General features: G+C 32.7%; 2 protein-coding genes across 2 annotated transcripts; one reads left to right on the top strand and one right to left on the bottom strand.

Annotated features, from left to right (window-relative positions):
• Nucleotides 1-8,926: 8,926 nt before the first annotated feature.
• LOC139861746 (cell division control protein 2 homolog) lies at nucleotides 8,927-12,342 on the top strand. Its single transcript, XM_071850242.1, has 9 exons — nucleotides 8,927-9,035; nucleotides 9,535-9,568; nucleotides 9,666-9,850; nucleotides 9,975-10,095; nucleotides 10,354-10,527; nucleotides 10,627-10,790; nucleotides 11,095-11,182; nucleotides 11,284-11,337; nucleotides 11,990-12,342. The coding sequence occupies exons 2-9, from the start codon at nucleotides 9,560-9,562 to the stop codon at nucleotides 12,077-12,079; spliced, it is 885 nt and encodes a 294-aa protein (XP_071706343.1). The 5' UTR covers nucleotides 8,927-9,035; nucleotides 9,535-9,559; the 3' UTR covers nucleotides 12,080-12,342.
• Nucleotides 12,343-12,792: 450 nt separating this feature from the next.
• LOC139862538 (FT-interacting protein 3-like) lies at nucleotides 12,793-16,910 on the bottom strand. The gene is made up of 2 exons (XM_071851154.1): nucleotides 16,733-16,910; nucleotides 12,793-16,057 (listed from the first exon to the last, which is right to left on the bottom strand). The coding sequence occupies exon 2, from the start codon at nucleotides 16,038-16,040 to the stop codon at nucleotides 13,059-13,061; it is 2,982 nt and encodes a 993-aa protein (XP_071707255.1). The 5' UTR covers nucleotides 16,041-16,057; nucleotides 16,733-16,910; the 3' UTR covers nucleotides 12,793-13,058.
• Nucleotides 16,911-27,855: the final 10,945 nt, after the last annotated feature.

Here is a 27,855-nt window from a genome sequence, read left to right as displayed (position 1 = left end):
GATTCATTTGTTCAATTAACCACCTCGCCACCTTCTAGCAATCACCACCATCTCTTCTCTCCCTTTTCTTTTGTTTTGAACCATACAAACCCCCACCACCTACATCTCCAACACCTCCATCTACACCTTCTACTACCACTACTGCTATACGGGGATTTTTCTGTTGCATCACAAAATCCACCACCAAAACATCCCTCAAGCCACACCAGCGTAAACCATCATGGTGAACCATCCACCACCTCTTTTTATTACATTTATATATACATGTACATTTGATCATATACAACCCATCATAAAAAGCAATCACCACTTTGTGAATTACTTGAACAAACCAAACCGCCACCACACACCTGAATCATTTTTCTGATGGCTATTCACATCACCACCGCCACTTTGTAACTATTTCTGCCACTCTCCTCTTGCTTCTGTTACGGTATAGAAGTGATAAGGAAGGAGAGTTTATTGAGTAAATAAAAAAACATGTATGTTGATGAGAGTGTCGATGTTAAAATAGAAAAGGAAGGTTAATATAAAGCACTTTATCAATTATAAGTGGGACTAGTTTTAACTTAAATGGCAGACAACTATCTGAATGTTTTTTTGAATAACCGTTCCCACCATTCTTCTTTTCATTTTAAATAACTTCTGTCGGGTGGATCCAAGGATAAAGCGATTATCTCTACAGCTATATCCTGTTGGTCGCTGCTATACTATTTAACTTAGTTGGGCTGCTATTTGATTTGTGTTAATGGACTGTCATTTAATTTAGGACAATGAGTTGTTGGACTAAATGTGTTGGGCTGCTTTGTCGTATAGAACCCACAACCACAAACCCATTGTGATCTTGCTGCACTTTTGTTTCTTGTTTCAATCACAACCCACAACCTTCGCTTTATTTTTCTGTTTTCTATCACCACTGCCAAACGTCAAGAACCACCACGATTCGCGTAATTTAGAAGACAATGATGATTAACTGATACGTTCCTGTTTCTGTTTCTGTTTCACTTGCTTCCTGCTACTCGATCTAGTCTGTTTCAGTTTTGATTTGAAACGCGAAAAAGATGAAACATGAAGATGAAAATAGTAACGAAAATAATAATATATTGTGATGCTAAAGATAATAATAGATATAGAAAGGTTGAAGATGATGATTAAATCGAGAAGTATGATGATGAAGGGCACAATTGATAAATCTGTTTGTTCGTTTACACCACATTCGGTTTATCTTGTTGGATCATTAAAATAACCTGCGAATTTATTTTTATCTGATTAAATGTTATTTGGGTCGCTACTATTGGATCACCCTTACTGGACCACTAGCCTCGGTTTATATTCGTCCGGTTATGTAAGTGGGCTGTGTAATTTAAAAATGATGATGATAAGATTAGTTTAGGGAAGTAGAAGAAGTCAGACGAAATTATTGGGATAAATAAATCTGGTTTGTGAATTGATCCAGAAATGAGTAGATGGAGGAATGGTTAGGAGTGTTGACGGGTTAGCGAGAGGTCGCGGGTTCATACTTGGACTGAGGCAATTTTTTTTAGAAACTCTGTAACGACCCTGAATTTTCCAACATTTATTTATTAATAATTATTATTATTAATACGTGTGATTAAACAAATGTATGTTATTACATTTACATGTTGCCATGATTGCCCGTACTTGACTTTTAATTGCCCGGAACGTCTTTGTGACACACGAAACTTTCACGAATAATATTTTTAGATATTATTTGCATTCATGATTGATTTTATTAATCATTTTAATTAACTAAAATTATTAGTTAATTACTTGGGCCTTAATTGGATTTAATTGTTAATTAATGGAACTTGGGCTTGTTTAAAGTAAATGGACTCATGATATTGGGCTTCCAAGCCCACCCTACATTATTAGTGGACTTAGTTAGCCCACTCTTCCTTGTAAGTATTACTTAGAATATGTAACTAGTTGGTTAGATCAATTGGAATCTTGTTAGCTCTTAATCCCCATGTAACCCATTCTTTTAACCACCTTTTATGAACTTTGCATGCTAGTGACCACCAAACAAACTCCCTCCCCTTTTGTGGCTGCTGAAACCGTGGCCTTTAGGCCATTAGATGGGCATTTTGGTTTCATTTTTCATTACTACTTGCTCACTTGTTTACTCTCTCAAAAACACACACTTACTTGCTTCATCTTTTCTCTCTTTTTTCTCTCTCTTTCTTGTAAGTGTTATGAACAACTCTTCTTCTCTTTTCTTTGTCCCAAAACCGAATTACAAACACACCTTAATCATCATCATCATTTGTTGTTGTTTGATTTCTTGTTGGTTATTGTTACTTACTTACTTGTTGTTAGTTATTTACTTACTTGGTTTCAAGAATCTAACTTACTAGTTTTATTCTTCTTTTATCTTGTAATAAAAAGAACAACAAGAACATAAACTTTCTAGATATGTTCTACATTTGTTATTTTTTTTTAAAAAAAGATTAATGTTCATGTGTTGATAAACTCATACTTGTAAGTCATGTTAGTAAACTTTAAAGTTTACTTTCTTAAAGATCAAACTTTGGTTTGAATCTTTAAAGTATGAACAACCATGAACAAATTACATGTTTACTTAGTATACTTCTTGCACTTTAATTTCATGTAATTAGTTTAAATGGTCAAGTACTACAAGTTAGTCTTGATCTCATTAATCTTGAACTAAAAGTTAACTTTGAAAGTTCAAGAACACACAAATAAGTTTTCTTTAGATATAACTTTGTATACTTATGCTTGATCTAGACTTTTGAGTCTTGGATCTTCAAGATCTAACTAAGAACTATGTTCTACATCTTAAGATCTTGATTAGTTAGTTTACTTTCAAGTTTGTAACTTGTTATTAGCTTTAAAGTCCATGTATGTGTTAGATCTAAGACTTTGATGTAACTTTGGTTCATCAAACTTCATACAACTCTTAAGTGAGTTGTGCTTCATGTCTTAGACTTGCACTTGAGTTATGATGGTCAAATCTTGGTCAAGATGATGCAAACACATCAACGAGTTGAACACTTGAAGCTATACGCATCAAGGATGAGAACCGTGATAAGCACCAAGCACCAAGACCACCAGAACTCACTTTTAACTTCCTGTTTTCTGTTTACAGCCCTCTGTCCTACTATTTCTGTAACAGACAATTAGACCTGGGCTACTGAGACCTTGATTTTCAAATAGATATTTTTGAGTAGATAACTTTTCATATAGGACTCGTCTTAATCCGAGTTACGGTTTAGAATTTATGGCCCTCCGATCGTCACTATGTCCTTTTAACGTTGTGCAGAAATTTCTGACCTACTCGTACTTAGACCGTCGCCACGGTCAAAAGAAGACAAGTTTGCTTCTGTAAATTTTACCACACTTAAAGGACTCATATACGGAGCCATGTCCACTGGTCTCACCTTAATTCAGTAAGGGTAGAGGCCGTGGTGACTGACTGAAGTCAGCCTTTGTTTTAAACTACTTTCATGAACGAAACCTACTTTACACCTTTTGTTAAATGATGAATGATGATGACCATTAAGACCTTATTTACATACTTTTAAACCTATTAAGACGATTTACTGACTTAGTACTATTTGCCTTAGGTTGAGGACCTTCGGACCGATTACTTGCACACCTTTTCCGAAACCAACTTTACGACTACATTATCATTGTGAGTTATAGCATTCCCTTTTTACTTTAACTTATTTTGGGAACTGAGAATACATGCGGATTTTATGTTTTACATACTAGTCACGAGTACTTAAACTTATATATGTGTGGGTTATATAACGGCAGAAACATTCCCTTTAGCTCGGTAACGTTTAGTCATTGGTTTTTGAACCGGTGAACGCGAATCTTAGATATGGATCCATAGGGTTTAACATCCCCACTCGGGCTAGTAGCGCTAGCATTTAATGAGTGTTTAATACTTCGTAGACATACGCACTTGCCAAGTGTACTTTCAGGGGGTATAAACGTTAAGTTAGTTACCAAGTGCCCACGGTTAACATATACTTTATCATACTGTTTTGAAACGCTCTTTGTAGCACTGAAATCTCGTGGCCTACCTTACTTACTGTTATACTTAAACTATAGCTCACCAACCTTTGTGTTGATGTTTTAAAGCATGTTTTTCTCAAGTGCTTGAGGTTAGCTTCCACTGTGTACTAGTCGTGCTGTAGACACCCGCTGCTTAGAGTTGTTATCGCATGAACTACTTTATTTTGCATTCAAACATTGTACTTTTGAACTATGACTTGTAACGACCGTTGTGGTCACATACACTTATTATTTGCTTCTACTTAGTGAAGCATGCTTTTGGATTGTAAAACATTCGATGTTGGTTTAGACATCACTTTATTAATGAATGCAAACTCTTTTCGAAAACGCATATAGTACTTAACCTTGTAATGATCCTGTTGTTGATGATTCGTACACGATGGTTTTGTACGGGGCATCACAAACTCACTCTTTAAAAATATAGTAAACTTATTTTTAATTTATTATTATTATTATTATTATTATTATTATTATTATTATTATTATTATTATTATTATTATTATTATTATTATTATTATTATTATGATTTTTATTAACATAGTTTACATTATTATCATTTACATAAGTATTATAAGTATTATTATTACTATCATAGTTATTATTATTATTAGTATTATAACTAATTTCATTTTTATTAACATTATTATTAACATGGTTATTATTACTATAATTATTATTATTATTAAAAATATTTACTATTATTATTATTAAAAGATAATACAATTTTTTTTATTTAAAATTATAACTATTAAAGACTATACTCAATACATATAACTTAACAATATTAATATTTTTATATGTAAAATGAATATATTTAGTTTATTAAGAAAACCTATAAATTTTCAATATAAAATTCATATCACTAATTATATATAAATTTGTCTGATTACGATTATACGTGTTAATATATATGCTTGATATAGGTTCGTGAATCCGAGGCCAACCCTGCATTGTTCAGTTCCGTCGTATGCATATTTTTACTACAAAATATCGTATAGTGAGTTCATTTGATTCCCTTTTACTCTTTATATTTTTGGGATTGAGAATACATGCGCTGTTTTTATAACTGCTTTATTAAATGCCTTTGAAATCTATATTTTTGGACTGAGATGCTTTTATAAATGTTTGACGAGATAGACACAAGCAAAACATTCCTCGAATGAATTATTATGCAGACAGAAGTTCTGTGGATTATTATTGAATTAGTTGGACGTTATAATTGCCTCTAATTGTTGTGTATATTTCCCCTGATTATTATTGCTTGGTAACCTAAGAATTAGAAAACGGGTATGGCCCTAATTCACGCGAATCCTAAAGGTAGCTACCGGGTTTAACACCCCCACCCAGAATGTTCACTAGACGGAAGAGCTAGTGGGCGTGGTGTTTAGTACTTCGAAGTTTATATATTATACAGACGAGATGTTCTGTTTTGGGGATATTATTGCTGCGCATTATATGTTAAGGTCGGTTACCAAGCCAAGCAATGAAAGCAAAGTGAATGTTATGTATCGAGAGAATGATTTTATACACAGGTTATGTGTATGTTATTTTTGTGCACGAGATATGTGTACGGTTATTAAAAATCGCGAGGCAACCTACGGGGGAGAAAATGATACGAACCTACTATGCCAAACATTATGAAAAATGGTTTCGTACACGAGATAGGTGTACTGTATTTTAAAATCTTGCGGTCTATCAAAATTATGAATTTTATTGTTTATGATAAATCTATGAACTCACCAACCTTTTGGTTGACACTTTTAAAACATGTTTATTCTCAGGTCTGAAAGAAATCTTTCGCTGTGCATTTGCTCATTTTAAAGATATCACATGGAGTCGTTCATGGCATATAGAGGTCAGAACCTCGCAATGAGACCATCTGTTGAAGACTTCGTCCAGGTGGATTAGAACGGGTCACTACATAACTTGGCGGTTTACATCGAAAAAGAAATTGCACAAATGTTCGATTCAGAGTCTATAATTGATGAATTTAAGGACCTTAAAGGTCGTCGAGCCGAACTGTAGTATTTTCTTATTCACCGTTATTATTGTATTTAATGAATTTTACACTTTACTGATGCTTTATTTTTATATTTGAAACTGCATGTTCTAGTTGATTTTTTTCCAGCCCCCGTAATATGAAATTTCAAGCTCCGTGCCTGACTTTCATCCTCCTCTATCGTGCCTTCATATAAGTATAAGTATTATATTACTAATGAACACCAAAAATAAATAAATATTTTGAATGCTATATATATACAAACAAGTAGGTATATAAAATATAATAATTAGCTTTTTATACCTACTTTATGCATTAAACTAAATATCATGTAAAATAATTGGACATTTATTTTATATTATGATAATATAATATGATAATATCTATCGTTTGCTATTCACTTTTTATAAATCATATTATATACATTTTATACATCATATGATTATGAAACAAGACATATTTCTCTGGAACCGAATCAAATATTTGAAAACAAAAGCGAACCGATATTATATGTTCCGGTCATCGATCCGACATTTTACTATAAAATGGGACTCGGGACAAAGAGTTAGTTGGGTTTGGTCCCATACCATGCACAACCCTATGTACAAGTGCTTAAAGCTCCTTCGGGCCAAGCCCACAACTATCATATAAGGAAAGGCTTGGAAGCAAGCTGTATGTGCCTACCAACGGGAACTGGGCTTGGCTTGGTTAGTAGTTCTCGCCCATTCTGTCTCATTCACCTGTTGACCCATGAGTTCTTCAGAGTGAGTTGGAAGGCTACATGTACAGGAATCGTCGAAGAAGTTCCCTAACGCTACTCGAGAGACAAAAGTTAAAGTATTACGAATGGACCAATTTGAATTCTATGGGTGAATTCTTTTTGTTAATTTTGAGACATTTTGTAGTATATAATTTTTGTCTATTTCTATATCTAATCCTGATAGTATATACTCCGTAGTATATAGTATAACTATACCTATATTGTATTATATAGTATAACTATACCTATATTGTATAATATTGTATAGTAGTACAGTTTATAACATTGGGTGACTTTTAATTTATACTCATACATTATACACATAATACACTACACGTTATACATTATTGTAGTATTGTACAATGGTTGCACGCGGGTCCGTTGTGGCCTCATTTGCGGCTTTTTGATTACTAGACCGCATAGACTTCGTCTCGACGTATAATAAGCCGATCAATAGTCAAAAGTCGGGTCAGAAAGGTCGGGTCGGAAAGGTCGGGTCAACGCCGGTCAAAAGTCAAAAATTCGGTTAATGTCGGTCAAATTCGGTCAAATCAATCAAAATTAACATAGTTTAATGTTACCTTAGTGTATTATATTAGATGTAATAGAGATTATAGGTACAAACTGATCAACGGAAGTTTTTTGAGTGTAAAATATGTGTAAATACGAATATATTTATCTATGTCTAAAGTCAATGTCCGTCGTGACCCGTCTCAATCGTCCCGACCTCGTCTCGATCGACTGTCGATCATGTCTCGTCCTGCGCCCTTTTCAACCTAAATTGTACGGAGTAGTATACATTATACAATATGCATTTTTTATAATTTTATACATTATATATATATATATATATATATATATATATATATTCAATTAAGAAATTATAAACAGTAAATGAAACCAATTTTGACCCAATTTTGACCAAACTTTGCATTTATTAAAACAGATATTTTTAATATTTAAATACAAACAATTTGAGATCTATAGCAAACACAAAAGTGGTTTAATGACTTACATATTGTCATGATATGTGGTAGGTCATGAGTTTAAATCCTAACTACACACTTAGACCACTCCCAACTATGACATACTTTTTAAAAAAGACTGACTGCCACATCATCGCCACATCAACACTTCTTTTAAAAGACTGAAAAAGACTGAGTGCTGCCAACCATAACATACTTCTAAAATCCACTTATTATTATTTAATTAAAATAAAATAAACTTTTTAAAATAATATATAATTGTTTGAAACTGGTAAATTGAATGGAGGCTATAAAAAGCAATACCTATATCCATCGTCTTTTTTGTTTTATAGAAAGACCAAGTCTTTTTTTTCTAGAAAATGACGAGAAAGACATGGCAGTACCTATGTTGTCTTTTTTGATTTAAAAATGACATCCTCAAATGACTAACCATTGGGTGTAGTCTTATTATATACCCTTTTTTTTTTTTTTTTAATTTTATTTTATTTTCTACTTATGTACCAACCAACCCCTTCTTTCTATAATATCTCAAAATAACCCCTTAAATATTTTTATTTGTAATTCAAACCTCTCACTCTTTTACTCATTAAAATTTTCCATTTTAACCCTCTCACTATTTTATTTTTATTTCTTTTCTCAACTTTTTTTTTTCAATATTTTTTTTATTACTTATTTTTATTCTTTATTTAAAACTTTTTAAAATTCTTCTCACATTTTCTTAATTTTTTTACAATCTTTTTATGAAACTTTTGATTGACTATTTCTTTATAAGATACATATAAAATTGTTCGCTCAACCATTTTTCTAAGTTTTTTTCATTTACGAATATTTTTTAAAGATAAAATTTAAATTAGATTGTGCTACTTGAAAATTCGATATGAGAATATAAGTAACGTTAACGAACTACTAAATATATATCAATGCATAACATGTTTGGTAAAACAATGTAACCTTATTGTACAGTATCGATGACGTAGTAGAAACAATGAACCACGAACATAAAACTATGTACACATGAACTTATATTTGTGTAATGAATCTATCATGTAACACGTTGGTAAAATCAAAAATAAACTAATACACTATACACTATTACACTATATACATACAAATATTTTCATAAACACAAAATTATTTCTGTATATCTTCTCATTCATTGTCCCCAAAACCTAGTGAGAAGTTTCTGCATTTTCTACTCACGCCACAGCTTCGATTCTCCATAAACAGGTATATAATTTTTTGTTAAAATTAGGGCATCTACTTCACCTCTACTTATAAACTTCAATTTTGCAGTCATTTTATTCGATTTCAATTTATTGATTCCATATAGTCTGTAAACTGAGTTGCTTATTAAACAACATTTTTAAGTTCTAAATTGATTAGACTCGTTGTTGATTCATAGTGTGCGTATGATGGTTAACTTTATGCCGACTTGATTGAACTTTAGTAGTTTGAGTGTCATAGATTGTAAATGCTTACGTCATGTACAACATTTGTGATCTTATTGTATCGTTAAATGTTAACCTACACTTTATGGATTTTGAATTTCGATATCGAAATCGGTTAATGATTTGGTGGAAATTTACTAATGATGTTGAAATGATTGTTTAATTTAGTGTTTTTGGTGTTACAGTAAGCATCTATTATGCTAGATGCTATTTGTTTAAGTAATAGTAATGTTTATGAAGTTGTTATATTAATTGGTGGTGTTTGGATGTTGATACAGTTGAGTCCGTTTTAGTGCACCTGTGATGGACCAGGTATAAATATACATTTTTATGGTTTTATAATAGTTTACGATTTGCATTTTTATAAGTGTTACTGTATTTGTTATTTTTGATATGGTTATGGTTATAGTATGAGAAGGTAGAAAAGATTGGGGAAGGAACGTATGGTGTGGTGTACAAGGCCCGTGACAAACTTACCAACGAAACAATTGCTTTGAAGAAGATTCGTTTGGAGCAAGAAGATGAGGGGGTCCCGAGCACAGCTATAAGAGAGATTTCGCTACTGAAAGAGATGCAACATGGAAACATTGTCAGGTAATTCCTCATAATGTGTGTGTGTGTGTGTATATATATATATATATGTGTGTGTGTGTGTGTGTGTATGCAGGATACGCTTTATAAGCAGATTATGGATCAAATAATGACTTATTGGTGACAGGTTACAGGATGTTGTACACAGTGACAAAAGATTATATCTGGTTTTTGAGTATCTTGATTTGGATTTAAAGAAACACATGGACTCTTGTCCAGAGTTTTCGAAGGATCCTCTTCTTGTAAAAGTGAGTGAACCTTTTTCTGCCACTGAATAGTTTGTCTTGGTTGCTATTCTCATATGCTCTATCTTGTACTATTACTTATTGTGAATGCTATGTGAGTAACTAGTATAATTCTGTATATGTTTATATGGGTAACAAATAACCATGGTTGTTAAAGTCGGCCGACCAGTCCCCACGGGATCTTGAATTATATATTGTGGTCTTCATAGATTTGTGTATATCAATGTTGTCTTATATATTGTGGTCTTCATAAATTTGCAGACGTTTCTATATCAGATACTACGCGGCATTGCGTATTGCCATTCTCATAGAGTTCTTCATAGAGACTTGAAGCCTCAAAACCTGTTGATTGATCGACGTACGAATGCTCTAAAGCTGGCAGACTTTGGATTGGCTAGGGCCTTTGGCATCCCAGTCAGGACGTTCACCCATGAGGTGGTTTCCTTGTTTTTTTTTTTTTTTTTTTTGGGCGTTAGAAAGCAATGTTATGTAGTTTAATATATATGTTACATACTTGTTGGTATATTTTTGTAGGTGGTGACCCTGTGGTATAGAGCACCGGAAATTCTTCTTGGATCTCGTCACTATTCGACTCCTGTTGATGTTTGGTCTGTCGGTTGCATTTTTGCCGAGATGGTGAACCAGCGACCACTCTTTCCTGGAGACTCTGAAATTGATGAACTGTTCAAAATTTTCAGGTGACACTAATCCTATTCCATATATGATACATCTTAATATCCCATGACAATTGTGATGATTAACTAAGTGTGTGGTTGTGTGAAGTTGATTATCTGTTGGTTGAGTATGTTAAATGTCCTCCAATAATGCTGAGATAAGTGCCTGTTGAGTATTTTATATTGTAATGCATCTGAAGTTCTGTTAGAATAACTGTATACATATTTACCATCGTTGGTTCCAATATTTAAGTTGATGGTTTCATATATTTAAGCGCAAATCAACCTCTACCATATAATCATTCACATAATAATATCTTTATAACAGAATTACGGGGACACCAACAGAAGATACATGGCCAGGTGTGACGTCTCTGCCTGACTTTAAGTCTGCCTTTCCAAAATGGTCCTCGAAGGTGATTACTCTGTATTATGATGATGTACTTTTTATCCTCTGCAATGTTTATAGGATGTATGATTCTAAAATAAAACTAATTGGTGAATCCTCGCTTTTCAGGACCTGGCAACTGTGGTCCCGAGTCTTGAGAAAACCGGTCTTGATCTCCTACGTGTAAGCCTAAACGAATTGCTACCTTAGTTCTTATTTGTTGAAGTTAGACGTGGCAATTTCGACCCACATACTTATCAGTGGGTTGATTTGGGTTGTGTTTATCCTAGTGGGTAGATATGTTTTCAATGCATACAATCTTCTAAATGGTTTTGTTTATAAGAAATTGAGTATAATTTTTATAAACATAGATTCCTTAAAAAATGCTTGGATGATCCTGTCCATTTTAGATCCTACTTCTTTTGAAAAATACGATGGGCGATGGAAAATTGAGTATCACTTTATAAACATAGATCTTTAAAAAATGCTTGGATATTTTGCCCATTTTACATGCTACTTTTTTTGAACAATACGATGGGCGATGGCACAGCACTAACTGCTGTACAAGGGTCAACTTGCACATTATATACTCCGTAGTAGATTGCCTAACTGATTGTCAGATATCTAAAACACAGTTGATACAAACAAAATGTTTAAATTTGTTAAACACTAAATAGTATTAGTTATATACTTGGAAATATTCTTAAAAGTAACTTTTGCTATCTTTTTTTACCCATTACAGAACCCACCCATTTTGCCATCCCTTCAAATAAGCACCCACTTTGAGTTTCAAGTGTCGTTCTTCTGAAAGTCTAATGTTCAATTTATTTTTCAGAAAATGTTGTGCTTGGATCCCAGCAGAAGAATTACAGCCAGGACCGCACTTGAACACGAGTACTTCAAGGATATTGGCTTCGTACCGTAAGTGCCCAGGTTATCTACATAACCAAATCCATTATGGATTAATATGTGAAATATGTGTGCCGTTTTAGGTGATCTTTTTGTTGTCATTTATTTCTTCTACCATCTTATGACAACGCAATTCTAAGCTTCTATCTTGAAAGGCCATTTTCGATTTGGCTTGTGCCTTGCTTTTTTCATTCGAAACTCTGTTTTCAAGTCGGTAAATTTTCTTGATGAAGGACATATCATCAAGGTTTTTTTATTTCTTTTTAATGAATTCGTTTGGTGTGCATTATGTTTGTGTTTTAGTGTCACTTGTTGAACGAGTTGGTTTTTCACCCTTTGTGGTATCATGTCACATTCAAGAAGGTTGTAAAAGTTGCGAGACGGGGATTAGGCAGTCAAGTCGGGGATTTGATCAACATTGACTTTTAAATATAAAATACTCCGTATTAAACTTACTACAAACAAACAGTTAACTAGGTCTTTTTCTTGGTGTTTTCGGGTTCATATTTATATGCTGTCGTTGGACTGAAGTCTTTTAGCAAATTATTTACATCAAGGCATGTTTCAGGGTTTCAGGTTCGGTCCGGTTCAAGTTTGATATGTTATCATTGTACGGTTTGTACCCTTTTTGAAAGTTATATCAGGGCATATTTTTCATCCTTTTAGGCCAGATTGGTCTATCAAGTTTCAACCAATATTCATGACATCCCAACAAAGACACGTGGCTAGTGACAACTTTAATATCATACTTGATCCAAGACAATGGTACCAATTTCATAACCATCCTCTAATTACAAACCATATCAACACTTTCTTAAACTGTTTGAACAATATTAACATTAACAATTCCCAAATTCAAGCTAATAAAACAATCCAAGTGTTTTTTAACGCTTTCATAAGCATGAAAGTCCGAAAAATATAGACACAGAAATCACAGGCATACATTCATACAGAAGCAAATCGAAATCTTGTGAACAAAAATCCTTGAAGTATACTCACAACATGCTGTCGGTACGAGCTGGAAGCCTACGGAAGAAGTTCAACGGTGCAGACGGCAACCTATGACGCAACCTCGGATGTCTCATAACATAAAACCCGACCAGTATCACCAGCACCTGAAAAGGCGTTACGTATAACACAAACGCAGCCACAAGACAAAATATCATGAATATAAGCGTAGCTCGTGGGTCCCTCCAACTAAGAAGTCCTTGCAGTCGCTCCCCTTGGCTCGCTATATCGCCAACCACCGACTGTATCCGACCCGCAACGCTTCGTAACCGGTCGTATCGGTGCCGGACGTGTTCGTTGCTCCGAGATGTCGGAAATGTGTCGAACTCCTCGTCTAACTCGTCCGGCGTAACACTGTCAGCGTACGATAACCGAGTGTTCATATGAGGAGGGTATTGCGCACGAAACCAATAGTTCCATAGCCCGATCAAGAACATGTAGAGAAAAATCGTTGGTAGAATAAGTTCGGGAAACGAAACGAGCATAACGAAGAGGATATGAACGAGTATTGTTGTAATCTGGTTCTTCCATAAACAAACTTCCCCGAACCATTTGCTTGCTGTGAAAACACCATTGAAAACCGACATGAGTCGAAAGAAATTAGCCTTACTTCGTCTCATGCTCCAAAGGTGCGAATTCGCATCGGTCATGTACTCGACTATTTCCCGCCTTAACGGCGGCTCAGCTCGGCTTAAACGAGCCGCTACTATCGCGACAGCTTGGTGACGCAGCGTTTCGAGTTGACCGACAGTCAACGGTCTAACATAATGCATTTTCGGTAACAAGGGTTTCGAGTAAGTATACATCATATTCATCATTGAAGTACTCGAAAACCGAATGGCTAAATGCAGTTCTCCCATTTTCTTTACACCTGTTGGATGAAGAACTAACAATGGGTATGAATGGGTATAAACCCGACCTGTTTCAAGTGTCGAGATCCGTATACGAATTTTACCGACTCGCACGTCTTTCGTATTCGAGTCGTTATTCAGCTGGGCGTTGTCGAAAACGCCGACGGTTAAAACTGTTGACGGGTCGTAAACTTCCCACGTGTACTGTTCATTAAACCGTGGAACCAAACTATCCATAACTGTTCTCGTTCGAACCCATTTGTGACCGTATTTAGCGACACAATACGCATCCGTTGTTCCTTTACCTTGTCGTGTTTTCATCGGGTGAAGCGCACTAGCGTTCAAGATCCCTAATTCGAGTAACCCGATTGACGGTTTCCAAAGCTGTTTAGCCGTCGGTCGTAAATCACTACTGTACTGAGTCGACTCATCGAGTACGTGGTACCCACCATCGAGACACACACGAAGATGTAACCGAGTCGCAAACTTATGATCTTTCTTATGCTTTTTTTCATCAATTTCATGATCGTACGGGTGTTGAAGATTAAACCATCTCGAATGAATAAGGCGATCATCAGCCCGTCTATCCACAGTATTCAACGGTATAAACACTTTCCCTAAACTCTCGTCTTTACCGGGTCCCACACGATCTTCAATAGTAAGTACCAAATGATCTTCAAACGGCTCTGCAGCTACAAACATCATATCTTCGTTCCATAACGCGTTTGCATTTCGTGCTTGCACGGGCCTCGTTCTTATAACCTGGTTGTTAATCTGTGCTTTAACGTATACATCCGGGAATCGTGATTTTTCGTCCCAAACGAGATCTTGTACCTCGATTACATTAACACGAACGTACCAAAGTCTAGGCGAATGATAAACTTTCGAACGAGTAAACATAGAAGAAACCGAGCCATCGACGCTACTCATTGCTGAGTCAGCAAGAAAAGCATCGGGAAACGCCTCGTCAGCTTGTGTCCCGATCCAAACCGCAAGCATTAACTCACCTTTCTTTTTTTCACCCTTTTTGTCCTCGAGCCGATACCATTCGGGAGCTAACGGGCTATCGGGTGGGACCCGGGTCGGGATATCGTGAAGATTCACACGAACGATCCCAACAAAGTCGTCTTTTAACATATCTTTATCTTTAACCACAACGTCTAATATCGTCGCCTGCATTCTCTCTTTCGAGAAGGCGAAAACTGTGTTCCATTCGGGATTCGATGTTTTTGAAAAGTGCTGGGTCACTCCTTTATAGTTTCCGACCCGTACTTCAACATACGGGTCGAGACTACCCGTAACATCCATATTCGGAAGGTCTTGTGCTTTCACGACCCGCACGAATAAAAACTGCATCGGTTCGACTAAATCGTAAGTGCTGGCCCGCCGATTATCACCACTTACGACCCGTCCTCTGATTACTTGACCACCTCCAAGAAACGGGCTCGTTTCTTTAAGAGCATACTCCATTGGTTGTGATGAGGCCTCTGAGTACATACGCGTGATCTTCGGTTGACTTTGACTTTGCATTTGGTCAACTCCATACGCATACGGTTGTTGTGGCTGATTAATACCTCCCATGTACGGCTGCTGTTGAGGAAACTGAGGTTGCTGAACAAAGTTAGAATTCGGTAAATGGTTAAATGTTCTTCTTGAATCTTTCGATTCGGTTCGACCCGTATCCATATTTGGCAGTGGATTCGAGGACCGGATCGAAGGGTTATCGGTAACAAACACTTTAAGGCCGAGCTCACCTTTAACACGTGAGAAAATACTTCGTTTTTCTAACGGATAATGAAAAACGACAGCATCGGAATACGGTACAAATGATGTACCATTGATATGAACTTTACCCATAAAGGATTTTGATATGTTTCCTCCTTTAGTGTTGTTGTAAACATATGCATCAAGTGTAAGGTTAGCTAGGTTTTTTGGGTCCGAAACATTGAAATAGAAAGTTTCGTTCCAATACGGGTTGAGATCCTTTTCTTTGACCGTGGTTCGAAACTTTTGATGATCGAAATGAAGCTCGGCGTACGGGCTAGCTGAACCTTGACCGTCTTTCGCCATAAGGTCATGAGCACTTGCAACCTCTACTCCTAGCTTTAAATTACTCATTTTTATACTATTTGCACCTGAAAAGAATAAAGATTTTTCACTTATTAAACAAGGAGATTCAAAAGCAGAGTATATGTTTATAGAATCTTTAATATTGACAAATGGGATTCAAAAAAGTTTTGATTTTGCTTTTTTAAAGAGTAAAAAGAATTAAGAATCTTCAGCAAAAGGGGGAGAACTTTTAGGGTTATCCAGAATTTCAAATTTTAAATTTGATGAAATAAGCTTGGTTACATAAATCAATCAATTAAATTTATGAATTTATGAATAAGACTTGCTTATCTAACAAATATATGTTGGTGTTTTAATTTGTTACAACATGTATTCCTTTTAATCCAAAAGTCAAACTAAAAGTCATCCACAAAATCCTCTAACAAGACAGATACAAGCAATCAAGCATCAATACCTTCATTTTTCAAATTAATTAGGAATTTTGGAAATTTAAAATATATGAACAACCAATCAACCAATAGAAGTCAAACAAAACAAATCAAAATTTTGAAAACTAAAACTAAAATCATCCAACCAAAAAACAAAAAACAAAAATCAGCATCTAATTTTTCAATCTAGATCCTAGATGACACACCTATATGTGACATCTGTCTATGCATATGTATATAATTTAGCCAATCATTTCAAACCCAAAAAAAAAAAAAAAAAAAAAAAAATAGAAAATCGAAATGAACATTTACCTTTTCTATTTTCAAAAGCTTCCTGATGTTATTGTGCAGATTATGATCTGAAGAAGTCCTTTTTTTCAGATTTATGAATGTACTGATGGTATCATTATTTGTTGGTTGATAAAAATAAAACTGAGCAGGAAGCTATGATAGTAACACAGTTATATGATGAAGGACAAAATATAAATTTATTTATTTGTGAAGAAATAGTAAGAAAATTTCTGGGATGTTTCAAGGAAGAAGACCAGGTTGGAATTTAATGTCAGAGTATAACACGCTTTGTGTTTTGTGTAATCTTCTTTGTATATATTATCTATAAAAATAAAAAATTGTTCCATTTAATTCAACACGAGCCACTTAGTTTTTTACACGCCAGTTTCAGTCAACGTTTCATGTCATCTCATACAACCAATACAAGTCCACAACAACTACTCTAGTTTTTTTATTTTATTACTACCTCCCACCCAATTATATTGTTCAGTATTTCATTTTAAAATGTCTCAATTAATTGTTCATTTTCAAAAATAAAAAAGAATAATGTAGTAAAATTTTTTGTACCTTTATATTATACATATAAGACAAAATGATCGGAAAAAAGTAAGGGGTAAAACTAAAAATTAAACAAAAAAATACATGCGTCAATCAACCCAATTCTATTGTTCAGTATTTCATTTTAAAATGTCTCAATTAATTGTTCATTTTCAAAAATAAAAAAGAATAATGTAGTAAAGTTTTTTGTACCTTTATATTATACATATAAGACAAAATGATCGGAAAAAAGTAAGGGGTAAAACTAAAAATTAAACAAAAAAATACATGCGTCAATCACTTTTTCTTAAACTGTGTATTTTTTGTCTGAGAACAATAGATTCGGGACGGATGAAGTAATATTTTTTTTTGTAACATATAACGTTTAAAGTAATATATTATGTTATATTATATATTATATACAAAAGATAAAGACACAACTGAATGCTGCTCTGATTGGTCGGTGTATTATTCACTAACTTATTTTCTTTTCTTTTTTTTTTACTATTCACATTTTTCTTTCTAGCAACCAAACACATGCATTGCTCACACGAGTTTTTTTTTTTACTCTTTATATTTTTTTATGAATTTTTGCAACTTTTTTTTTTGTTTCCTTAGTATGTCTTATCACTGAGAAGGTGAGTGAGATATCATATATGAATACATAGTATAGTAGTATGTCTTTTATCACTTGAAAAAAGTGATTGAGATAGCATATATGAACACATACAACAAGTATTATTCATGATTTTTTTTTTGTTCACAAATTTTTTTATTTATAATTATCCCAACGAAGCGGAATCCCCGTAACTCTTTGTTTATTTAGACTATCATAGGAGTATGTGTACTATAAACTTTTCAGTTTATAAATTTAAATTCTTACGGAGTATATGATAAATGTTTGATATTGTTGTTTAACTAGATCCGGATCGGCCCGCGCGATTCGGCGGGGTCTTTCGGGGCTGCGTACTCATATTTAACGTAACGTTATGTATTTACAGAGTAAAAAACGCATTGACACGGGTGTTTTATGTATCAAAGGGTAACCCGACATATTAAGCGATTCTTTAAAAAGCATTTTTTTTTGCACGTAGCTAGTTGCGTTGTGTTTGTAAAATTATTTCGAGTTGAACAGTGAAGGCGGAAAAATTTAACTCGCGTTCAGAAGGGAGATACGGCTCGTTAAAGAATTGGGTGATGTTTATTTATGTTTTTTTTTTTTGAGGAAAATAATGAATTTATGGAGTTGCAAAGTGGGCGGTGAATGAGATGGTGGTAGGAAATTTTTGTTGGTGATGGCGTTTTTATTCTGTTATAACGACACGAAGTTGGTGTTCTTTTAGTGTGTATATACAATACAATACAATATACGATATACAATATTACAATATACAATATACAATACAGTTAGAAAAATTGTACGAGTCCATTTATCACACTTTAATAGTTTAATCTGTTTCACAAGTTTCATTTACTAGCTGAACTTTTAGTTGTTCATCATTTAAACCATTGATTTACAATATAATAGAAATAGATTAATACAACTTAATTTATTTGCAAAATAGATCAAATTGATGTTAGCTTCAACATTAATAGACAAAGAAACTTGTAATATTATACTCCGTAATTCATTTGTGGAGAAAAAAATACTTTTACATTGTAAATCACGCTGAAATTTACAAATGATTCATCAGGTTGAAACGGAAATTACATTACATAACACTTTGTTCTTTGAGTTATATAAGACTATTTATTTTGATACAAAGAAACTAGTGAAAGTTTAATGACGTGTGTTTTGATAATCACTAAGAGAACTAAAGGGCTTGTGAATTGTGATTTAGCTGTATCAAGAGAACTCGTCAACTTAAGTTGTGAGTTCAAGTCATGTCGTAGATAAAAAAGGTGTATGTGTTTTTTATTCAAAAAAAGGTGATTGCACCTGTTAGTAGAAAAAGTAGAGAAGTGACACTGCTCAAAACAATGTTCATGAGTTAAAAAGGCTCACAAATATGTTTTAACCAATTAAAGGGAGAAAAATAAAATTAAATATCAGCGCTTTTGAAAACAAACGTAGTTCGAAAACATCGTACAAAGTGAGAGAACACCGAGTAGCAGCATTTTAGTCTAGCCTGTAAGAGCACAAGGAGTCGTGACGGAGCTTGAACTTGTTTTATCAATATATTGCATAATTAGACGCTAAACTTATTCATTGAAGGGTCAATATTACTATTATATTTAATTAAATTTATCTAAAAAATATATAAATGTGAATATAAAACCTCTTTGCTCACATACGTTTTGACTTTTGAATCAACTAAATCGGAGTCCGTATGAAAAAAATACGATGAAAATGGCGAAGGCACGCTGAATCTGCGAGCGGTCACCGTTTTCATCATATCTTCCCCATACGGATTCCGATTTAGTTGATTCAAATGTTCAGACACTCGTAACTCAAAGGACTACAACTTTCATTTTAGTTGAAGTGGCAAAAGCTCCTATCTGCCTTCACTAACCTTCGTCCTTGACAATATATTACATTCCATTGTTGTTTACTCGTACCATTCTGACATGGTATGGGGTGAGTGGTTAACTACCTCACCTTCCGACATATGTATGTATTAAAAACAATTACCATTACAAGTGTAATTCAACAATTCAATCGTATTGGTTATTTCATAAACAATGCATAAACAATATTGGAGTGGTGATCGGCGTTCTATCAATCAACGTTGCTGTTTGGTTGTTCTTAAGTAATAGTTTAGCATAGTCAGTATTGATGTATCCGTTTATTATAGCATTAATCTTGCGTTATTTCCTTGTTTAAACGCGTCCCGCCTTGTTGGTGAAGCTGATTGACTTCGTTTCTTTAGTTTGGCTAGGACTCGTTTGTTGTATTATGTCGTATCAGTTGTACGTGTTGATTAGTTTCTAATCCGTTATTAATGTTTTTTTCTAAAAAAAAACACCTACTCAAGTTTAAATCTTGATTTGGCTTTTCAAGATCTACAAAGTTAACATATTGGAATGATTCCGGGTTTTCTAAAGTTAGTCAACATTATGGTTGTTGTATTATGGATATGGTTGGCAAAACTCGCTGGTAGCTTTTAGCTGTTAGCTAGTAGTTGGTAGCTTTTAGCCGTTAGCTGGTAGCTGTTAGCTTTTTTATATGTATTTAGTTGTTTGACAGAGTAGCTGAAACTGTTAAAATAAAGAGTATAATGACAAAAAGCTAGAAGTTAAAAAGCTAAACTCTAGTTCTAGTTCTAGTAGCTTTTAACTTTTTTCCTTCCTCAAAAAACTTTAAGCTCTTGAAACCAAACGAAGCTTTTCATTTGATACGAGGTTTTTTTTTTATTTTTTTTTTTATTTTTTTTTTAAGTTAAAAGCTCCAAAAAGTTTGTTGCCAAAAATTAGGGGTGTTCATAATATCCGTATCCGAATCCGCAATCCGAAAAATTCAAAAATCCGATCTGAAAAATCGGGTATCCGGATTTTTGGATATCCGAAAATCGGATATCCAATTTTTCGGATTCGGGTTTCGGATTGAACTTTTCAAAATTTTCGGATATCCGAATATACAAAATTAAGAAAACTTATTTTATTATATATATATATTTATATTTATTATATTTAATATATTTCATATTATACTTTGAGTATAGGAGATGACTTAAAAGTAAAACATGAACTCCGGATTTAAAAATTAATCAATGCCTTATAGTCTTATACTCTCATCTTATTCCCATCCTCATTCTTCATCTCTACATCTTTATCTTCCATTTTTTTATTTAAGGTAACAGTAAGTCAGTAAGCACTTCATTTCTATCTTCCATCTCTGTCTCAATTAATCTTCATTTTACAGATAATTTGTTAACTATTCAAAATGGTTAACGAATACTAACATAAAGCACTAATGTAAAGAAAACAATGTTGTGCAACTACTATAATTATTGCTGATAGTAAGATATTCCCTTTTTTTTATTATAATATTCGCTTTTTTATTATTAAATACAGAACCTAAATTATTCAAAGAAAGAATGAACACAAATCAAACTCAAAGGTGGATGATTATTACTCAACTACGTTACTGTGAGTGAGGTCTAGCTTACAGGAGAATACCAATATCGTTGTCTTGTTGGATGCGATGTAAATTAGTTTAATATGTATAATTTTTTTTCTTTTGTTAGAAAAAATAAAGTTCGGATATTTGGATAATTTTACATCCGAATCCGAAATTTCGGGTAGCTGAAAACCGGATATCCGAAATTTTGGATTCGGATATCGGATGACCAAATTTACTATCCGAATTTTTGGTTATTCGAAATTCGGATATTCGAATTTTCGGATATCCGGTTTTGAACACCCCTACCAAACATGACCTTATGTCTATCGATTGTACATTGTTTATTACTATGTATATTTATATTTTATATTTTATTGTTTACAATTTACTCCGTACAAATTAGTCATAACCTGAAGTCAAAGGTCTTCTAAAGTTTAACTTCAAAGATGCATGAATTGGTCAATTGTATACCTACTTGTTTTCTAAAATCATATTCATATCATCCTATCGTATAATATCATAATATATATATGTCATATTGGAATTTTCTTTTTATTAATTTCTATTAAGACTTGGATGAAATTCAAAACGCTAGGACATTTTGCCTACGATTGGGCGTTAGACGTTTGAGTTTGAAAGAAAAACAAAATTGTCATGATAATAAAAATAAGAAGTTTTCTAATGACAATCATAAAAGCAGTTATTAAGAAGAAAATTAGTGCATAAATGATTGATACAATTTGTTAGTTTGGGACAGTTATCTCCAGAAAGTGAGCTGTTATCTCCTATATACAAGTAAAATAAGCATGTATGAATATCTTAAAGACAGCTTCAAGAGCTGTCATTAGAAAATTTCTAAAAATAATAAATCTTCTAATCTAGACATCATTTGAAATTGTTAAACATTATTGTGTGTATATATATATATATATATATATATATATATATATATATATAATGTGTTTATGTGTGTTTCTGATTTTCATCTCGATTTGTGATTTTTGTTTCATCTAATTTCGTTTGGGGGTGAAAAGAGTAATAAAGTGGATTTGTTGAAGAAATGGGTTCTAATGTTGATATATATCTGAAGGTGCTTTAGAAATTTGAAAGATGGATATTTTCATTTGGTTCAACTTTATTTCATTACATTCAATAAATATTTTTTTTTTAACTGTTAGGTAGTCATTGACGGGACCTACCAAAAGTAGAGTTACTCGCTTGATCATATATGTGCCACGTGTCGAAGGAAATTACGGGATCCACACTTAGAAGGTAACGCGGCTAACGGAAAAATCCTCTATGAAATTCGAATGTAAGACATTACGCACCCTCAATATATCACTAAGCAATACACAAGTAATATATTTTTTGTCCGCTCATGATATCCTTATTAATTTATATATAATTGAATATATATGTAAAAGTTAGATTTCTGCCGGCCTCTATTATGTTAATATCAAAATTTAGAAGAGAAGATAGAAATGACGGAAAAAATTAGATAAAATAAACAGAGAAAGAAAAGGCCGAAAATAACCTCATGTGAGGTGCACATTTAAAAGACATATACGTAAAATGAATAAAGAGTCGTTATGTTCACCTCACGTGATTCACACTAACGATGAAGAAATAACGTTCGTTAAACTCTGGGACCAACCATGCAAGAATTGTAACCATTGGAGTTATTCACGCAAATAAATATTTCTGATCCATCTATAAAAGTTTAAACAAATATTAAAGACAATGACGTAATTTTGCCTTAATTTTTATTCAAATTTAAAATTACAAAAGTAAACAGCATTATTAATTAATTAGTTAATGGTTAAAAATGTTATTACATAAAATATTAACATTAATGATTATAGTTTTCTTAACTATATATTTGTTTAGAAAGTTAATTTGACAGAGCAGTACCTTAAAAGGTTCATGACAAATAATTAGGGTAGTGATATATACACAACTAATTTTTACAAATACACAACCAAACATGTTTTACAGTGTTGTACTGTACAACACTGTAAAGCATGTTTAGTTGTGTATTTGTAAAAATTGATTGTGTATATATCATCACCCAAATAATTATTTACGATCCATATGATAGATTTTTTTAACACAAAAAATGTATTGATTCATGTGTTTTGTGTGCCTTAAATGAAAAATGTAGGACATAATGACAAAAGTCGTATGAAGAAGGTGAGTGGAACTATGAGCTGGAGAAGAATGATGTATTTGTTTGGTATCACCCACGACCCACCCGTTTCTTTATTTCCTTATCGACATCATTTTCATATTTACATGTCTTTCTTTATTCCTTTTTATCCTATAACTAATTTAAGACTTACAAATTTACGGAAACATGCAAAATAATTATTGTAATACACATTTAAAGAAGTACATGAATAAGTACAAACTACTTTGAAAAGCTGAAAGTTGGGGTTTACATTGACATTTTAGATACTGCTAGCCAGCGACTACTTACAGAGAGAGACAATGCATGCAAGGTGTATCCATATCATATTAATGCCAATCGATGGTGAATTAATGATGATTGCCTCCCATAAAACAACTAAATTTGAAATATAGGAGGATTCTACAAAACGAATAACACCAACATATAAAACCACTAGTTCAATTCAAAACTCGAGTATGGTAGGTTGGGTGAAACGTCAAAATATGCTTGAACGGATCAAGGTGATCCACAAACATTATTGCCTTATGTACATATTTTTCTATATATAATGATGGGTTATATATATTATATGCTTTTAATTATATACATCATGGTTAAATTTAAGCCCAATTGACATTCACCTTTTTTAACTTACTTTTTTATTTTACCCATTTTAACTGTAGGATATATATAATAGAGTTGTAATATTTCCAACAATGTATTTGATAAATTCACTCAATCTATGCATTAACGGTTTGTATAGTGCATTAGGTTAATGTATAAAGTGAGTGAATTTATCAATTACATTGTTGAAAATATCCTATAATATCAGACTCACTATTTATAAGACTGGCAAATTTTGGCCCTTTATCCAACCTATTACAATATTTAGACTGACTATTCATTTGTAATATTGGACATGCTTGTTTTCTGTCTTTAAATACTAACGAAACAGAACAGACAAATCTCACATTCTTCAAAGACATAACCCATTCTTTAATGTTTCTAGGGTACATCATGTATTTTAATTTGCCTTCATATCATGAAATCGGTGTATTTTGTGTAAGGTCATTTTATATATATATATATATATATATATATATATATATATATATATATATATATATATATATATATATATATATATATACATATATATATATATGCGTAGGATCAAGAGGGAAGTAACCAATCGGGGGGAAGCGGGGGGAAGCAAAATTTTTTTTTCTTTTCGTTTTTTGAAAAAACTTTGTTCACGAACATTATAGATGAGATGAAAATATGAACATTTAGTAGAGACACTTTGTGATAAATGTTTTTATTTTGGTGGGAAAACGCTCGAAGAAGTAATATATAACAATTATCGTGTTTTTCGAGCGTATATTGAGGTTTTAGCTATTGGGGTTTTAGATATTAGGGTTTAGATATTAGGGTTTATAGGGTTTAGATATTAGGGTTTAGAAATTTAGGGTTTAGGGTTTAGATTTAGGATTTAGATTGAGTTTTTAACACGAACGGTTTAGAGTTTAGGGTTTAGGGTTTGGTGTTTTGGGTTTATGGAATAAACCCAAAACACCAAACCAATAAACCCAAAACACCAAACCCAAAACCCTAAACCCTAAACTCTAAATCGGGCTAAATTATACTTCACAAAACAAGAAGAAAAAAAAACGTTCATATTCTTCACGAACAATATTATCTTGAATGTTATTTTTGTCGATCGTTTTCCCGCCTAAATAATAACATTCATCACGAAGTGTCTCTTCTAAATGTTCATATTTTCGTGTGATCTTGATGCCGGAAAAAAATTCCAAAAAAAACGAAAAAAAATTTGCTTCCCCCCGATTGGTTACTTCCCCATTGATCCTGCCCATATGTATATATATATATATATATATATACATATATATATATATACATATATATATATATACATATATATACATATACATATATATACATATATATATATATATATATATATATATATATATATATATATATATATATATATACATACATACATACATACATATATATATAAATTCTGAGTACCAGCCTTTGTGGCCTAGTGGTTCATCTAACACCTTGTGTGTTGAATGGCGGCGAGAGTCACAATTTCAAGTCCCCTTTTTTAAAACATTCCACAGTATTTATCCGATTATGTAGGGACACCGAAGAGGTTTTATCGAATTGCATTCGAAGATTTTGGCCCGCTCCGTCTGCCCCTCGGGATAGTTTAAGGATCATGTCCTTGTAACGTGGTTCAGGTTTCTACCCGAAAGCGCATGTGTGCATGAAAAATGATCGGGTGGGTGGGCTATTCTCGCGTCAGTGGTTCTTAATACTCTTTTTTTCAAAAGAAAAAAAATTATTAATGTTGAAATGGAGTTAGATTAAGGTGGGTATTATTTGTAAATTTTTAATTCATTAATTGTAAGGTTTTATTCCTGAGTTTAATTTAAAGGAAAGAAAAATCAGAGAAGAGGATTGAAGGGGAAGGAAATGAAATCATTTTAATTTGGAAGCAAAATTGAAAGAAAAATTAATTAAATTTTCTCCCCTTCCTTTTTTTTTCTCTCCAAAATAAATCTCGGAAACACCATTATTTTTTTGTTTCACTCCCTTTACTTTCCTTTCTCTCCAACAGTGTAAATGTTTTATTTTGAACTTTCTTTTAACTTAGAGCAAGGAAAAAAGGATGTAGAGAAGGAAGGGAATGAGGGAAGGGATGTAGCTACACAATGTTTTCTCTGAATAAGGGAAATTAGATCACATACAATTTTTTCAAAATTTTCTTACATTTTATATATCTTTTTAAAAAATCACGTATATACACTACCACTTCGAACTGAATTGTTTGAACACATTGTACCATCTCTGAAAACCTAAAATGATGATATATCTAAAAAAAAGCAATGTGTTCGAACAACGTACACTATATTCGAACAATATTCTTTTCGAATGAGGTGTTCGAACAAAATACACTGTATTTGAACAATTACTTGTTCGAACTAATAAAAAAATTAATTATTCCAAGTTTATACTTAGTAACTTACAAACACCAATTTATTTTCTCATATAACAATTTAAACACATGAAATTGCATTACTCCATCACATATGCACTAGGTACATAAGATAATAAATATACATTACACGATGAAAAATTTAATCTGAAAAATTGTCAAAATCTGAATCACAATGAATCATGTTAATAATATCATAATCTATAAATAGAAGATACAATATAATCTTTTGGCCTGTTATCTTGTGCATTTGTTTTATACTACCGTAATCTTCGTCGTACATAAGAATACTTGCTTTGTTGTCTCTAACAGTATCTTCTTCCAGATAACAAACTTCCGTGTACTCCCAATCAATCTTTACTTTTATAAACGCTCTCAGTTGCCTTAAATCAAACTTACCAACATCAATACCGTCAAACGATTCTTTCCACCTGATGTTATGCGAGGCGTATATGAAATAGTGTATATTTTACTAGAAAAAACTATTAAATACGATACAATTTTACACAAGATATTTATTTATTTATAGAATGGATATACCTAAACCTTGCTACAATACTTATAGGCAGTGTACCAAATCGTACAGTAGTGTAGTTTTTAGTAAGTCCGGTTCGTTCCACAGGGAAATCTTTAAACAAAGCTTAACGCTATATTAGTTTTAATTTATAAAAATACAAATATATATATAAGTAATATTATTATTATAAAGGGGGTTTTTACCGTTTAATGACCGGTTTGTCGATTTTTAAAACTTTAGTCGCAGTTAAAACCTAATGTAAAATATTAAATAAATAAAAGACTTAATTTAAAGCGTAAAGTAAATAACGATAATGAAATTGCGAATAATAAAAGTGCGATAAAATAAAATTACGATAATTAAAAAGTGCGATAATTAAAAGTGCAATTAAATACAATGACAATAAATAAAAATGTGATAATTAGAAGTGCAATTAAATATGAAAATAAAGGAATTATGCTTATTTAAACTTCCGTAATCATGATGTTTGACGTGTTGATTTTAGTTTTATGCCCATGGGTTAATTGTTCTTTGTCCTGGATTATTCAATTTGTCCGGCTGGTTTTTGTCCATAACAGTCCATCAGTCATAAATATAAAGTACGAGTATCCTCGTCAAATTATCCTTATACCCGAAGTCAAATATTCCAACTAATTGGGGACTTAAACTGTAACAAGGTCTTAATACTTTGTTTAATAATTACACCAGGATATCGACTGCGTGTAACCCAAGGTTTTAATACTTTGTTATCAATTATGCCAAGTGTCCTTGTACATAATTTCACCCCTGTTTTAATAATTCTAGTTACTATTAATCCATTCCCGTGTCCGGT

The sequence above is a fragment of the Rutidosis leptorrhynchoides genome, chromosome 8, assembly GCF_046630445.1.
Source record: "Rutidosis leptorrhynchoides isolate AG116_Rl617_1_P2 chromosome 8, CSIRO_AGI_Rlap_v1, whole genome shotgun sequence".
In the NCBI taxonomy this organism is placed as follows: domain Eukaryota; kingdom Viridiplantae; phylum Streptophyta; class Magnoliopsida; order Asterales; family Asteraceae; genus Rutidosis; species Rutidosis leptorrhynchoides.
The sequence above is the reverse complement of the archived record's forward strand: the minus strand, read 5'-3'. Positions and strand labels throughout refer to the sequence as shown.

Coding starts and splice junctions, on each gene's coding strand:
- LOC139862538 (XM_071851154.1), bottom strand. CDS start 16,040: ATGAGTAATTTAAAGCTAGGAGTAGAGGTTGCAAGTGCTCATGACCTT.
- LOC139861746 (XM_071850242.1), top strand. Junction 11,183..11,283: donor TTCCAAAATGGTCCTCGAAG/GTGATTACTCTG, acceptor CTCGCTTTTCAG/GACCTGGCAACTGTGGTCCC. Junction 11,338..11,989: donor CCGGTCTTGATCTCCTACGT/GTAAGCCTAAAC, acceptor TTTATTTTTCAG/AAAATGTTGTGCTTGGATCC.